At 40.4% G+C, this 16,285-nt stretch overlaps 1 protein-coding gene across 1 annotated transcript in view; it reads left to right on the top strand.

The window, feature by feature from the left end:
• Nucleotides 1-15,336, top strand: part of lrp2b (low density lipoprotein receptor-related protein 2b) — a 44,132-nt gene extending 28,796 nt beyond the window's left edge. The window contains exons 52-81 of the mRNA XM_034119889.1: nt 29-184; nt 681-851; nt 999-1,222; nt 1,310-1,487; nt 1,933-2,129; nt 2,436-2,681; nt 3,068-3,196; nt 3,659-3,778; nt 3,923-4,039; nt 4,125-4,241; nt 4,923-5,060; nt 5,456-5,578; nt 6,758-6,886; nt 7,753-7,884; nt 8,880-9,005; nt 9,376-9,519; nt 9,613-9,778; nt 10,032-10,160; nt 10,364-10,584; nt 10,672-10,854; nt 11,388-11,507; nt 11,883-11,970; nt 12,317-12,381; nt 12,486-12,663; nt 12,934-12,997; nt 13,423-13,554; nt 13,903-13,989; nt 14,223-14,306; nt 14,533-14,589; nt 15,053-15,336. Of these exons, the coding sequence (XP_033975780.1) occupies nt 29-184; nt 681-851; nt 999-1,222; nt 1,310-1,487; nt 1,933-2,129; nt 2,436-2,681; nt 3,068-3,196; nt 3,659-3,778; nt 3,923-4,039; nt 4,125-4,241; nt 4,923-5,060; nt 5,456-5,578; nt 6,758-6,886; nt 7,753-7,884; nt 8,880-9,005; nt 9,376-9,519; nt 9,613-9,778; nt 10,032-10,160; nt 10,364-10,584; nt 10,672-10,854; nt 11,388-11,507; nt 11,883-11,970; nt 12,317-12,381; nt 12,486-12,663; nt 12,934-12,997; nt 13,423-13,554; nt 13,903-13,989; nt 14,223-14,306; nt 14,533-14,589; nt 15,053-15,079 (4,048 nt within the window). The 3' untranslated portion in view covers nt 15,080-15,336. The remainder of the gene's footprint in view (nt 1-28; nt 185-680; nt 852-998; nt 1,223-1,309; nt 1,488-1,932; nt 2,130-2,435; nt 2,682-3,067; nt 3,197-3,658; nt 3,779-3,922; nt 4,040-4,124; nt 4,242-4,922; nt 5,061-5,455; nt 5,579-6,757; nt 6,887-7,752; nt 7,885-8,879; nt 9,006-9,375; nt 9,520-9,612; nt 9,779-10,031; nt 10,161-10,363; nt 10,585-10,671; nt 10,855-11,387; nt 11,508-11,882; nt 11,971-12,316; nt 12,382-12,485; nt 12,664-12,933; nt 12,998-13,422; nt 13,555-13,902; nt 13,990-14,222; nt 14,307-14,532; nt 14,590-15,052) is intronic.
• Nucleotides 15,337-16,285: the final 949 nt, after the last annotated feature.

Below are 16,285 nucleotides of genomic sequence, written 5' to 3'. Positions count from 1 at the left end.
ATCAGTAAAAGCGTTTTATATGTTGCAGGAAGTTGTACTGGGTGGACGGTTATTACGGTTCGGTTCATGTGATGGAGCTGGATGGGCGCTACCAGAAGAGACTGCTGTCAGGAGAATTCACAGAAGGAAATACGACTTATCTCATCAGCCGACCTCGTGCTGTGGCTGTTAACCCGAAATATGGGTACTAACACACACACACACACACACACACACACACACACACACACACACACACACACACACACACACACACACACACACACACACACACACACACACACACACACACTCAGTTGATATGTAATATCACAAAACAAATGGAAAAACCTTGGGGTGTTAGTTACACACATATACGATTCCATTCAGACCGTGTTTTTGTGTATTTATTGTTTTGCTCTTATAGAATAATCAATAAGAACATTAAACAACTGTAACTTTACTTTTTAGATTAACAGAGGTTTGTGCCACCATTAAAGACTTTTTAAACCCCTAGAAAGATCTAATGGTAGGCATTTAGTGCACATTGTCTATCTCATCTTATACATGTACCGTCAACGATGATAGGAAAGGTAATAAAACGCCTCCAGGAATATCATATTAGATAACACTAGCTGATTGCTTTTTACTGAAGATTTTTAATTGCAACATTTCCCCAACAATTTACCCTTTTTTCCCAGATGGCTGTACTGGACTGACTGGGGTGACACAGCATATATCGGCAGAGTCGGCATGGATGGAAGCAACATCAGTGCCATCATCACAACCAAGCTGGAGTGGCCCAACGCTCTGACCATCGACTACACCACCAACAAGATCTTCTTCGCTGATTCCCACCTGAACTTTCTGGAGTGAGTGTAGAAGTTCAGACACAAGATTATTATGAGTTTCCATCAAATATGCTTGAATGGGGATCTGAAATAGTTCCCGAAGTGTTTCCTGTATAATAGTATCTGTTCTTACATCGTGTATTAATCCTCCACTGTGTCCACCTTCAGTTTTGCAGACATGGACGGCAAGAACCGCCACCGGGCCATTGCTGGTACACTTCCTCATGTCTTTGCTGCTTCCCTGTTCGAGGACTGGGTCTACTGGACGGACTGGAACACACACACAGTGGAGAAGGCTCACAAGTACACAGGAGAGCAGCGCACAATCATGGGCAACAACACGCATCGGCCCTATGACATCCGCGTCTCCCACCCCTACAGGCAGCCTCGCAGTACGTACATTTGAACAGCAGGTTTTATTCCTATTGTCTCCATAGACTGCCGAATTGACAAATATGTTTAATCAACCTATTTCCCAGGTGAAAACCCCTGCTCCTCCCATTACCTGACCTGCAGTCACCTGTGTCTGGTTGCCCCCGGCGGGGAGAGAGCTACCTGCCAGTGTCCAGATCACTTCATCGGCCTCGCTGTGGGCTTCAAGATCCAGTGTGTCGCCGACTGCTCCAGCACGCAGTTCAGATGCGGGGACAACGAGAAGTCAGTCAGATAAATAATCAGCTGATACTTCACAGTCATCAGAATGCCATTCATCTAGCCAGTCTTTGAAAAGTGATGAAAGTGATCATTTGCCGAGCTTTAAAGTTTGGGGAATTGTCCATAAAATCCTGTAAACAGATAAACTGTTTTGTATGCAGAACATTTTAATTCATGCATACATTCACATATATATACAAATTATGAATATTGTAGAACATTTTCAATTCAATCCTTTAAAGCCCTGGATTATTTTCATCACTCTCTGGTGTTTATGCAGTATTACTTAAATATATATAGATATATTAAAAATAAGAGCTGAAAAACTAGAAAACTGTATCATATGAACAAAGCAGATAAGGTACAAAAAAAGGAGATTAGAAGAGATTAGATCATTTTACATTTATATTCTGTGAGGTAACCAGTTTGTACTCTCTCTGGTCCCTAGGTGTGTTTCTATATGGTGGAAGTGTGACGGCCAGTCAGATTGTGGTGACGGCTCAGATGAACCTCAAACCTGCCCGCCCCGTTTCTGCCCCATCGGCCAGTTCCAGTGTCAGGATGGAAACTGCACCTACCCCGGCTTCCTCTGCGACGGCCACTCCGACTGCCCTGACAGCTCAGATGAGGATGCAGCTCTCTGCAGTACGTAAACAATCATAAAAATCGGGATGATACTAATAGCAACTGTAATTAACTGCACCATTGTGGGAAACCATATAGATAGTTTAATTTGAAGGTATTTTACGCTGACATTTTAGGTCTGGTCTTTAACTTCACTGGATTTAGATAAGGTGACATTTTGGCTCAAATTCTGAAAAACAACATTTACTAGTTAAAGAAATCACTTAAAATCAAACATAGCCACTAAGACTTAGTTAAGGCAATTTGTTCATTTTGGATTTACCTTAAAATGTCAAACATGAGTCAAGCTGCTTTCTATCCTCTCAGGTGACCACCGATGCCAGGAAAACCAGTTCCAGTGTAAGAACAAGAAGTGCATCCCAGTCTCCTGGCACTGCGACGGAGTGAATGACTGTGGAGACGGCAGCGACGAGGACGCAGACATGTGCTCCCAGAGGACCTGCACACCGGGACAGTTCCAGTGTGCTAACGGACGCTGTCTGCCGTCCAGCTACGTGTGCGACGCCCAGGACGACTGTGGGGACGGATCTGATGAGCCGTATGAAACCTGCAGTAAGTGGGACATCAGGAGATGGTGGTGTTGGTGAATTAGGGGTCATTTTGCCCGCTATTCTTATGTTATCTATGTCAAAAGTCATTGTTAGTTTTTATTTGATGTAGTCAACCTCCATAGTATAGTTTAAGTCAATTCAACTTGTTTTTTTGTCATCAGATTATATTGAACATTTCAGTGAAACCATGTTTTTTCCTCCCAAACCCTGTTGTATCATTATTAACTTTAATATAATTAAATAAGCTACTCAGAGCTTTCCCTTTTAATCCTTCTTCTCTCGCTGTCTTGCTCACAACTTCTCATCTCTTAAGTTCTTGTTACTTACTAATATTTTGTTGTGTTTAATTAAAATGTCTCATCTCTCTTTTTTTCTTTCTCCCCCCAGTGGGTCCGGACTACAAGTGTGATGCGGACACTGAGTTCTCCTGTAAGACAAACTACCGCTGTGTCCCTCAGTGGGCTCGCTGCGACGGCACCAACGACTGCATCGACAACAGCGACGAGCAGGGCTGCGGTCAGTGTGGCAGCAGAGGGTTTATGTCATGTTGTAGGGCTGTAACGAAGTCCAGTTGAAGAAAATCACATTTTGCAATACAGTACCGTTTATCACTTTATATGTTTTATGTTTAAAAAATCCTTATAGAGTTTCTTGAGGATGAACAGAAATGTGGACTAATCTAATCCAGCTATTCACTGTGCTGTCAGAAAAACAGGAAACGATATAATTATTCCACAGCTACATTTAATAAACAAGGTACAAAAAACATTGCTTTACAACAAAGGAGAAAGTAAAGTAGGAGTCTATTGGGGACAACCACAAGCTGTAGGTTATCTTAACATACCACTTTGCACATCAGATTATATGTGTGTTGTATGAGCATATCTGGAGTTTTAAACACAGGCTGACTTTTGTTTTTTCTCATTAGCTACATGTTGAATCATATTTCTATCCATGTCTGACTTTGTTTGGCAACAGCGGAGGTGACCTGTGATCCTCTGGGAGATTTCCGATGTGATAACCACCGCTGTGTCCCCATCCGCTGGCAGTGTGACGGCAGCGACGACTGTGGGGACGGCTCAGATGAAAGGAACTGCCGTGAGTGTCATACGCTATGTCTTATAGCCAAATCCATCCCAAACCAGCAAGAATCCTGTTTCCCTCAGGGGTTATATTTTCCTCTTTAGGTCAGTCGTGTATTTTTGGGGTATGAAACAATCTGGCCAATATGTGTCTCTTTAGAGCCGAGGCCTTGCTCTGAGAGTGAGCATCGATGTGACGACGGACAGTGCATCCCTGGAAACTGGGTCTGTGACCATGACAACGACTGTGGGGACAACTCGGATGAACGGGACTGTGGTGAGCAAGCGTTGCACACAAAAAAAATGAAATGAAATATTCTCTGTCATAAACAACACTCGTTACCATCCTGGCTCTCCTCCAGAGTTGCAGACGTGTCGCCAAGGATCCTTCCAGTGTGACTCGGGTCACTGTGTCCCCGCCGCTCTGCAGTGTGACGGCCGGCCCGACTGTCAGGACCTGTCGGATGAGACCAGCTGTCGTGAGTAGAAACAAGAAGAGTAATGGCAGAGTGCCTGGCTCCTGCAGCGTTTGAGTGCATGTGTGTTTTGTTGTTGTTTTGAGTGGGTGTGTATGAGGTATCTGCATACCCTTAGTATTAATACATTTTAATTAGAATTTTTAAAATATGCAGAAATATACAGTAGAAAAAACATAACAAGCAAATAGGCGGCAGACTGTCAGCAGTTCTATCTACATTTGAATTTGATAGTGAACAACACCAAAAAAGTACATTCTAAACACCCATAAGACTTGGTCTGGGGATGATTTAAGATATCCGACATCAATAACAATGTTCCTATTTCAAGTTTGGCAAGGAGCCTTTGTCACATGTCATTCCAATTTCCTTTCTCCATCTTGATTCTTGTCATATTTTTAGTTTCCACAATCGAATAAAGTCAAATAGGCTCCCAAAAAAAAGGCATAAGTTGACATCTTTCTGTTGAAACTGTGGCTTGGTGTGGAGTGTCACAACCCTGATACCAGAATATAATGAGTCAAATGTTACCATAACCAAGACTCTGGTTGTACTACGCAGCTTTTGGGTGTGACTGTTTGAACGAGAGTAAAGAGTGGTGTAGCAAAAACAGAAAAAGAGATTACCAATGATGTCATTTGTAGATTGTTAATCTGTTCATTTATAATTTTCCCTACTCCAAAGCTACTCGTTACCCAGGAGGCCGTTGGTGTCCTCAGAGTGAGTTCCAGTGTGCGAACCGTCTGTGTGTGAGCCAGAGCTGGGTGTGTGACGGAGTAGATGACTGCGGGGACCGCTCCGACGAACAGCTTACTTTATGCTGTGAGAAATGTTTCCTTCATTTTATATTTATATATAATAAGCCCTGTGAAAAAGTATTTTCTCTGTATTTCTTGTTGTTTGATCAACTACCCTATGGCATTTTTTCAGGTACACCACAATTCTAACCCTAATCCTAAACTTTATATAAAGGATTGAGCATATTTTCCTAATCCTCATATTAATAGTTAGTTTCATACATGAGCAGGTAAAAGCAAACTGTTTTTCTTTGCAACTGCTCTCCCCTGTTTAATACAACTTATACCTAATTCAACAAAGATATCAAGACAAGACAGCTGCAGAATTCAAAAGCAAACATGATTCCAAATAGCTGTGTGTTTTAATAATATGTTCTGGCAGAGGTTGATCTTAACTCATACTTGTGTTGTGTGTTACAGTGAGCGTCACCTGCGAGCTGCCGTTCAGGTTCCGCTGTGCAAACGGCTACTGCCTCTACTCCGGTTTGATGTGCAACCAGAAGGACGACTGTGGGGACGGCAGCGACGAGAAGGAAGAACTCTGTATGACCCACGAACATCACATACAATTACATAAAAGCATACAGAGTCCATCAGGGAAGTTTGGAATGGAAACATTGCCATTAACCAATTGTGATGCTTTTTTTTTGTTTAACAGGGAATGTATGTAAACTCCTCGATCACCTAAACATTTATTAAATCCACTTTAAATGTGGCAGAACTCAAATGTAATCAAACAAAAGCACTAAAGATGGAGTCTTCAAATGTTGTCATTTCACAAAATTACACACAGTTTCAAGAATGACTATTGTACCTTATTACATTTCAAACAAATATACAGATAATGAGACAAATAGACAAAAATATCATACATATGATAAAACTTGATAAGATAAAACATAATGTATCCCTAGGGAACAGGTAGCTATTATATACAGGCAAGAGATGCACAACAAAGTATTCATGTGGACATTTGGTGGTTACTATTACATTTGACGTTCGAAGTTTAAGGCAAGGAGATGTTAAAACACAGTAACAAGCAGAACCTAAAATGTGCACACACACTGAGCACACTGTGCCTCTGCATGTAATAAATTAGGTTTTACAGCTGTCATTGTTGTTATTATTCTTTACTTTTTTTAACATAGCCATAACCAGATTTGTAATAAATTCAGGTCGAGCAAGTGCACCACTAATCATCAGTTTCTGGGATCCCCGCGGATTAGTGAGGACATCACTAATGCCTCCTGAACCTCGCTCCTTCATGCCAATGAAATGGGAAATCCCAAAATGATATCAGTGTGTATGCACGGCACACAAAGCCTGAAACATACAAGGGATAAGGAACAAGTCTGTATTATGGAATTGTTGCACAATCAGCTTAAACATCATCACAGCAAATTATTTTGAGAGGGGATTAAATAGTTGTGCTCGGAGTGCAGGTGGACAACAAGCTAGTTCGTCTAAAGCCATTTGTTGTCTCGCAGTAGGAGCTGTAAACAAGCCTTAAATTGAATAGTGAAAATATAGTATGTGGGAGTCCAATTTTCACACACTTTATCCATCTTTTTTTTGCTATATACACAGTTGAAGAGTATAGAAAAAGCTCTGAATTAAATGTAAAACTAGTGGAGGTGGACGTGTTTCTACAGATGGTTTAGTACCCACTCAACCTTCCTGCGTACTTGTGTTGATGACTCATTCTAACTGTGTCCTTCTCAGGCCGCGAGCCCACGCTGCCGCCCTGCACTCTGGAAGAGTTTAAATGCACCAACGGACACTGTGTGGCCCTGCCGTACGTCTGTGACCACAACGACAACTGTGGGGACCGCACCGATGAATTAGGCTGCAGTGAGTAGCACGACAACACACACACTATAAATACCCTCTTTTTTAATAGCGGTTATTACACGATGCTATCAAGTGTGACCTTGCCGTGATTTCATAATGTTTCCAAGTTACAGATATCTGCATCTAGAATAGCTACATTATGTGCACAGATAATAGCAGATCACATTTTAAGACAACCTCAGCGCATTGTATTTACCAAAAACCAAACAATAGAATTATATAATTACAAGAAAAAGATGACGCACATGTTGTATAAATATGAGATATTTTTCTTGATATTATACAATAATTTGAAAATGCAATCTTTTAAGTTAGCGCATTGAATTCTCCAAGTAAAATCTTGTTTTCTTGTAATAATAACTTTATTTTTTGTTTAATTTTGACTAATGCATGCAGTGTCAAATAATGAGGAAAAGAGACCTTGTAATTATAAGATAAGATTCTTGTTATTAAGAACCCTTTCTTATTATTCGAAAAATAAGAAAAATGTTCTTATAATGATGATGAATGGAAATGGAATGCGTAACTATAGGATAATTGTCTCTTTTCTTTAACCTGTTAGATGTCAGCTTCTTAAATATAATCGTAATTTAAGACAGAAAATCACAGTTAATTAAAGCAAAACTCTGAGGCTGACTCGAGCCATGTCAGAACACCATCAGAGGACGTAAATATCCTTTGAGATCATTTATTTAAGTATACATGATGGTGCAGGGAATAATTGGAACCTGGGGTCGAGACAGTAATCTGATTATGTTAACAAAGCCATTGTTGTATTTCATCAAAAGTAAGCGTCTCCTACATTGGAGACTAAATCTTTTTTTAAATGTGTCTGAGTTCCTCCGCTCTGTGTTGTTTGGCTGCAGACTTTGGCCACGATCGCAACTGTGATGAGAAGCTGTGCCAGCACGAGTGCACCAACCTGAACGGCACCGGCTTCATCTGCTCCTGCCGGCCCGGATACACCGTGGACCCAGTCAGCACCTACACCTGCATGGGTACACACACACACACTTTTGGAATCCTCCTGCTGTTATTGAACTTATACACACAGTGGGTGTTTCTCAAAGCTGCTTCAGAGCCACTATTTCAAGCATACTACGTAATCGAGTGCCGCCGAAGGACTGTTCCAATGTCCAGCATACTTGGAATTCTACCGAGCCCGGCGTACTTCGTAGCGAGAAATTTCGAGGCTGCACATGTGTAGACTCCGCGTTCTTAAAATCCCCACAATGCTTTGCGCATGGACCAATTTCCCCAAATCTGTGGCGGAAAATGTAAGGCGGGGCCTCTCATATGACGCACACCTGCACACTTGCTAGCCTGTTCCACTCGTTTTCCGAATGGCAGGAAGTATTCTTGCCTCGCTTCTGAAGCAAGATGCTCGGAAGACATGTGCTACCAAGCAAGCGTACTCGACATTGAGAAACACCCACTGTCTCACGGAGAGATACCGCAGGTGTATGTATTTATTTTGTTATGTATTTATTTATAGAAGGAGCATGCATACAAATACATTAATCTCAGCAAAGAGAAGAGATGCAATAGGTCCTTCCTTCCTGCAGCGGTCAGACTATATAACCACCATGGCCCCTAGTAAACCCCCCCACACACACAACAACACAGACTATAACACCCCTTGTTGTTAAATACCAACCAAATATGTGCAATACGTGCAATATATATATATATATGCTGTTAATAAATTGTGTAACCTTTTTTTTTATTATAATTTTTGTATCTTTCATACTTTTTTATGTATGCTTCTTAGGTAACATTAAGCTGTCTTTGGCTCTTTTCTGCTGTAACAATGTTACAGTCCCCTCTGTGCGACTAATAAAGGGATTCTGATTCTGACTGCACACAGATGATTCTGCTGTCAAAACTCCATACAAATATGAATGTTTAATAACGTTTCATCATTCCAGTTAAAAACCATATGTGCCAAACTGTGAAAAACTTGAACTGTCACAATCTCTTCTCTCTGCTGCAGACATCGATGAGTGCGAGGTGTTCGGCACCTGCCCTCAGGTCTGTAAGAACACCAAGGGCAGCTACGACTGTGAGTGTTCCCAAGGCTACCGGAAAGTGGGCAACGGAAACATGTGCGAGGCTGAGGGTGAGAAAGACATTTTTATTTATGTTTCTATTTCTAATTTGTCACAGTACAAAGAAGTGATACATTTGACCAATAACGATGGAATGAAATATACAGACATTAACACAAGTAAGACATATGAAACTTCTTTAGACATGCTAGATTTTTCAGTGGTTAGTGGGTATATTGTAAGTGTTTTTATGTAAGTGTGTTGTGTAAGTGTGTCAAACTGTGACCAGATGGATGTTTAGAAATGTGGGAAGAGGTGGATTAGTGGAGAGAAATAAATAGATGGGTAAATATAAAGAAAAATACAAGTTGTTTCTGCTCCCACTTTTTCATACATTTATTAATTTAATAATGAGTACATTTAAATGTCTGTTTCCCTCAGGAACGACCCCCCTGCTGCTTCTTCCGGAGAACATTCGTATCCGGAGGTTCAACCTGCAGACGGAGGCCTACCACGACTTCCTCCGAGAAGAAGAGCACATCATGGCTCTGGACTACGACTGGGACCACAACGACACCGGACTCAGTGGGTTACACACAGATTAAAACAGCTCAAAACACACAAAAATCAATAATGACAAATCTTAAATTGTTTGATGGTGACCTTTTGTTTCTTCAGGTATGGTGTATTTCACTGTAGCCGGTAAGGACTCTGCAGCGGGGGCCATTAAGAGAGCGTACATCCCCTCAGTGGACGATGGCAGCAACAACATCGGTGCTGCTGTCGACCTCGGCATCAAATACATCACCACACCAGACGGCATCGCTGTGGACTGGGTGGGCAGGTGCGTGATCACAGTCCTTTAGTCTAATGCTTTGCGCTTGATCATTTCAATTATTTATTTATTTTATTTACATTAATGTGATACATAAAAACCTTCAATCAAATCAACAAATTAAGCTTTTTTAAGTTTAGGTGATGTCCCTAAAGTACAAATACTCATACCCAGTGATAAAGATCCTTGCTTTCCCAAAGAAAGAACACTCTTGATAAAAAGACACATGTTGTGAGTAGTTTTGTTATTTTTCTTCCTGTAGGAACCTCTACTGGGCAGACTCCAGGGTGAAGAGGTTAGAGGTGGCCATGTTGGACGGACGCTACAGAAAACAACTAGTCAAGACTGATCTGGGACATCCGTCTGCTGTGGCCATCAACCCACGACTGGGGTGAGACTGACACTTTAGTTTGGATAAGCACACCTCTCCCAGAAAGGTCTGGATGGTTCATAATTCAGCAGAAAATCCGAAATGTATTTTGCACTTTTGAAGTGAAATGGACATTCACACGGTCATGAAAGACCTTAAAGGAAGACACCTTAATGCACCTTATCTCAGAGCGCAGATATCTAATCTCTGCTCTGTTTCTGCAGGATGTTGTACTGGGCAGACCGTGGGGAAGCTGCCAAGATCGAGTGCTCCTGGCTGGATGGGCAGGAGAGGAAAGTCCTGGTGAGCGACGGCCTGGGTTGGCCGACTGGTCTGTCAATCGACTTCACCAACGGCGACAGAGTCTACTGGTCTGACTCCAAGGAGAGCCGCATAGAGTCTGTTCTGCCCTCAGGAGAGGGACGCAGAACTGCCGTCTACATCGGTGAGGAGAAAGGAAGCTGACATGAGTTGTTGTATGTGAGACTGTAAGGCACTGTAAGGTTTACACATGTTGTTTCTCCTCGTCTAGATGTGAGGAACCCCTTCAGTGTGAGTGTGTTCGAGGATCATGTTTATTGGAGCACTCAGGAGAAAGGCGAGGTGTTTCGGCAGGACAAGTTTGGCCGCGGATCAAAAACCAAGCTGCTGACCGCGGGGCCGTGGCTGACCCAGGTCTCTGTGTACCAGCAGCAGAGATACAACTCCATAGATAGTAAGCTACACTCACATGTTCACACACAGTAACACATACTGTGCTGTAGTACAGACTATAATGTGCATATGTTGTTTAGTTTGCAGTACCACCCTAAAAGGATCATGTTTGTATTTCTTTATCTATAAAACTAATAATTGTTTATTTTTATGTTTTTATTGACTAATATATTATGTTTGTATTCCGTTAGACATTATGATAGGGCTGTACCAAATAGTTATGAGCTTTATTAATGATTCATGACGTGGACATTTTTGCATGTTTTTGCATGTTTTTTAAACCTGGTATTTCTACACAGTTCAAGATGAAGATTAGGAAGAAAGTCAAGTAGGATTGACAGAAAAAAGTGAAGAAATCCTCACAGTAATGACAACATTCGTGAAGGAAGGAGAAAGCTAAATCCTGCTCACAGCTTTGATATCATACCTATCTCATGTCTTTTTCTGATTACAATTCAAAAACATGTGAGTCATGCACTTCAACTTGTTGAAATGAAGGAGTCAAACCCCCCCCCCCCCTTCCTGTCTCTGCAGTGAAGAGTCCGTGTAAGGGAACCTGCAGCCACCTGTGTCTGCTCCGGCCGGGGGGGTACACCTGCGCCTGCCCCCAGGGGACCAGCTTCATCCCCGGCAGCCACACCGAGTGTGATGCAGGTCATTAAAGACTCAGTGAATTACAGTTATGGGGCATCATGTGTTGAAGTTGCAGGAATGAATCTCAGACCTCAATTGCAGTGATATTGATACAACTTGAATCATTTTCTCTTTGAATTATTTCTCCTGCAACTATAACTTCAATATAAAAAAAATAAGTCGGGAAAGCTAATGAAGGGGGGGGATTCAATAACGTTACAAATGCCATGTAGGAGTTCATATAAAGCAATATAACAATAATAAATACTTTGGCAAATCTGTAGCATATTAATCTGTCACGTTCCTTACGACATTCAAATGATATATATGATGTATTTTTTTTTCTCCATTGGGGTAGTAACTTTTGATGGTTTTTAATATATATTATTATTTCAGGTTTTGATCCCCCGCCCACCATGCCCCCACAGTGTCAGTGTCAGAATGGAGGCACCTGTTACTTTGATGACAACAAGGCTCTCTGCAAGTAAGGAATGTGTTCAATGTTGAAGCCAAAACGGACTGAATGAAAATTATAATGCACATTTTAAAGGACAAATCTTTACACTTTCAAATTCTAAGAGTCATTTTATTCTGACTGAAATATTGCTCGAACAAATTGAAATCAAGTTACTCTGTTTATTTTGCATTTTCAATTTCAAATATGAGATAACATATGAATATTGTCCACTGTAGAGCAGTTAAAGTGTGCAAAATATATAAATGTGAAACAGCTATTCCATACTAATGAATTCACAATACTCTTAAGTATTGTATATTACCGCAGTGTGTTAAAATGTTATAACTCTAATGTTTGTTTTGTTTTTTCACAGATGTCCTCCAGAGTGGACGGGAGATTACTGCCAGAAAAACAAATTTGACGCGGTCGCATCCTCAAGTATATTTGATTTAAAAGCCAGAAATGTAACCTTACACTAAAAACTTTAACTTTATTTCAATTTTAATAATCTGCCTTTTGCTCTTTCCTCTGTCTGATCTCAGTTGGCATAGCGATCGGGGTGACAGTATTGATCGTGGTTCTGCTGGTCGCTCTTATCTATGCTGCCAGGAAGAAGTCCAGCCTGTTGAGCCATCTGCCCCGTATGCCCAGTATGCCCAGTATGCCCCGTATGCCCAGTATGCCCTCGATGCCGTCCATGCCCAACCTGCCAAGCTTCAGGTGAGATGAAGCCAGATTGTAAAAGATGCAATAGGTTAATTCTGTCAGAAGCCTAATAAATCTAAAATATTTGTTTCCTTACATGTCCACAGTTTTCTTCTAACTCTACTAGTTTAATGATATGCTTTCAATACAGAATGTTTTGAATCTCCTATTTACTCTAAAGTTCTCTTTTATAAGTGTCTCGTTCACTTTCAAGGTTTGTTTGTATGTCATGTACCGCGCAGCATTGTTTCAGCGTGTGGGTGTGTTTTCAATTCTTTTTTATAGAAATAGTGCGTCTCCAAATGCATCGAGAACAGAGGAGAGTGAAGCGGGGCTGAATTGTGAAGCGGTAAGTAGCAGAGCAGTCAATCATGAAAAAGGGTTGATAAATACATTCTGAACAGGTTTTTGATTTATTCATGTTTTAAAACAGCAGAAGCAAATAAGTTATATAAACTCTATAATATCTCCCTGGAAACGTATCTGATATCTAAATCCAATAAATGATATTCAAGACATTTAAACACTGCGTGAAAAATGAATGAAGGACATAAATCATCCACTATTCTCTCATTATTCCTCCTGTCCTCTGATATCCTCTCTGTCATGATAATGTGGATAATAAAGGTCTGCCATCAGAGCCTGAAAGCCCTCTCAATCATTTAAACCTGCTTCCTATTCAGACCCAGGTTTCAGGAGGCCTCCAAGGACTAACAACTCTTCATATAAACAAAGTGACAAATCAACTTTTTGTGTCTACTTGTTTGTTGTCAGGTTCCCTGTATGTCAGTGTCCATGTTGGAAACAGACGTGAAGAGTTTTGAGAACCCGGCATATCAAGTTGAAGAACAACCTCCTTCCACGAGCGCAGTGGCAGCTACCTCCGCTCCTGAGGCAGCAAACGAGGTAGATGAACAGAAATCACTCCTCCCTGTGGAGTTAATTGATTCTGCAAATACCCCCTCTTGCTTGCTGGCTGCATATCGTGCTACATGGCAGTAGTTTGAGATGATATGCCAAAGGGCTGTAGTATCAAGAACAGACTTTTTCGTTACGATTTTTTCCCACTGCTGCAATGTTATATTTTTAATATTAACTTAATGTTTTCATTTTTGCTCTACTGCTCACAAATTAAAGTGATTTTTACTGATAAACGTTCAGTAAAAGCATGACTTTGTGCTCCAATGCAGCGAATCACTTCTGGTTTTGGAGTTTAATGATTTGAAATATGATATACTGTGTTTCCTTCCTCAGGAGAACATGATGAACCCTTTGTATGTGGAGGAAGTTAAAGTTGTGGACGAGCCCTCGAGAAGTGCAAACACACCCACTGTCAACATGGTCTGTTTCACATTCATTACTAATTTAATTGCACAACCAATTAGATATATATAATAACACGAGGGTTTCAAGTAAAAATACAACACCAAACAAAGACAAATCAGAGAGAGAGAAAGATATATTATACAATAAATCTCTAATCCTTTTGACTAGGTTTTAAGTTCTAACTAACTAAATCCCAGAGAGTTTCATTTAATCCTTTAAACCCTTTTAATTTTCCCTTACTGTTTTAGGAGCCTTTTGAGAACCCGGCATACGGCTCAGACGTGGAAGGTATCGACGTCACTTCTACCCAACAACCTGCTTCCAGCATACAGGTAACCATGGAGACGCATGTTAAACTGTTTCTTAAAACAGCTCAGTTTCTGACAACATTGATAATAACACGGTTTAAATGTTTTAATGGAGGGAAAAGTGTACAAATAAATGATCTACGTGACTGTTTTGTCAACTGTAGAAGGGAAGGCAGTGAAATGTTTATATGTGAATGTGTGCTTGTTTATGTTTTGAGTTATTGAAGCTTTTTATTTCTCTTTTCTCCAGCAGTTGGAACCCATTGATGATGAGAGTTTTGGGTCTTTCCAAAACCCCACATACGCTGTGAGTCCAGAATAACAGAACAGGCGGCATTAAGTGTCTCTAACACTGTTGAACTTTCTTTTTTTTGTTTGATTTAAAAGCTTCAGTCTTCTTAGTATTAGTGCACAGTTTACATTTCCCTTTCAAATGATTATGTAACATGACTTTAGTGAGATACTATTCACAAAACAGATTTGCAAGATGATTTCGTTGTATATGTATTGTGTTGGAAGCCGTATTATGACCATTGTAGGTAAAATAAATAATAATTGCTTTGCCATGAGTTTGATCCAACCTCTCAAAGCCATGGGATGTGTTTGCTTGAGAATTGAGTATTTTTTTCAGAAATGTATGAATGTAATCTCAAATACTGAGGATGTATTTGTATACACTACAATAGCCCTTTTATGACCTTATGTATGAAATGTGTGACATAAACCAGGACACAATATATCTAATCGCATTGCATGTTTTCTTTAAACAGGAGCAAAGACCAGATTCTGACATTTGACTCGACCTCGTCATCAGAGATTAAACTGGATGGCGTTCAGGACTGAAAACTCGTCATTTCCTTTGGAGGGAGGACGCAGAACAAATCAACCAAAACATTTTGTAAAAGAAAGAAAATGAATGAAATTATTTAATGTGAGATTCATTCAATAAATGAATAGAAACTTGTAATGTCTGTATTTATGATTTGTTTTTATTATATCCTTTTGTGCATTTTGATTTTGAGAAGGTTGAATAAAAAAACTGCTTTTATCATCACTCTGTATCACTTCGTTTTTTTAAACCCTTTAGATATAATCCCTAATTATAACAATATATCCCTTTTACTTCGTGCGACAGTGAGTCTTTCATTAGGACAATGCTGAGCTCAGATACCACTCTGATCCTGTATCTGACCCACTGAGCTAAGATGAAATGCTTTCTCATAATCCCTTTAATAAACCAGAGAGACAATATTTGATCGTGTGATCACAGGGAAACTGCAGTGACTCTGCTCATCTCCCACTGTCACAAATGTCTGAACACATCAAGGTCTCTTTGAGCTGCAACAACTAGGCCAACCAGATGAGAGAAGGGTCCAAAGAAAAGTGAAAAATACAAGATAGGGACTGAAAGAAAGTGAAAACACAAAAGAGAGACAAATAAAGGGAGTTGTGAATTATGTGCTTCTATGTTGTGGTTTTTTCATTCAACATCTCTGACCATCAGCCAAAGCATGTACTGTACCACTCACTGGGAGACATGGAGGGAGGGGATGAATAGCAATGGATGGATTTGAAAGAGGCGGACCAAAAAGGCGTGCAGCTTGCAGCATATGTGCACATTGTGTTGCCTTCAGGAACTGCCAGAAAGAATACAAACACTCAGTTCTCCGAATGATCCAACAATGAGATTTTCATGATTCCTGAATGGTGAGAACGTGTTTTATTTTGTATCAGTGTGAATACAAGGGTCAGGGCAGAAATAGTTTTCTTTTGTATAACAATGTGTAATAAAACGAAGGATAGAAGTGCAACCATAGACTATATGCAACATGTACAGTAACAAGGCTGAATCCTTACTGTGTATGTACATTTTCTAATCCATTTCAGCATACCCTAAGATTTATGGTGATTGGTTTTCCATCATTTCATTGTTTTATATGGGAGCCAGGAACATTTGAAAATTCAGTCAAAATTAGGACTTTCCATAAAATCTACATCTCCCT

The sequence above is a fragment of the Trematomus bernacchii genome, unplaced genomic scaffold, assembly GCF_902827165.1.
Source record: "Trematomus bernacchii unplaced genomic scaffold, fTreBer1.1, whole genome shotgun sequence".
NCBI classification, from domain to species: domain Eukaryota; kingdom Metazoa; phylum Chordata; class Actinopteri; order Perciformes; family Nototheniidae; genus Trematomus; species Trematomus bernacchii.
The sequence above is the reverse complement of the archived record's forward strand: the minus strand, read 5'-3'. Positions and strand labels throughout refer to the sequence as shown.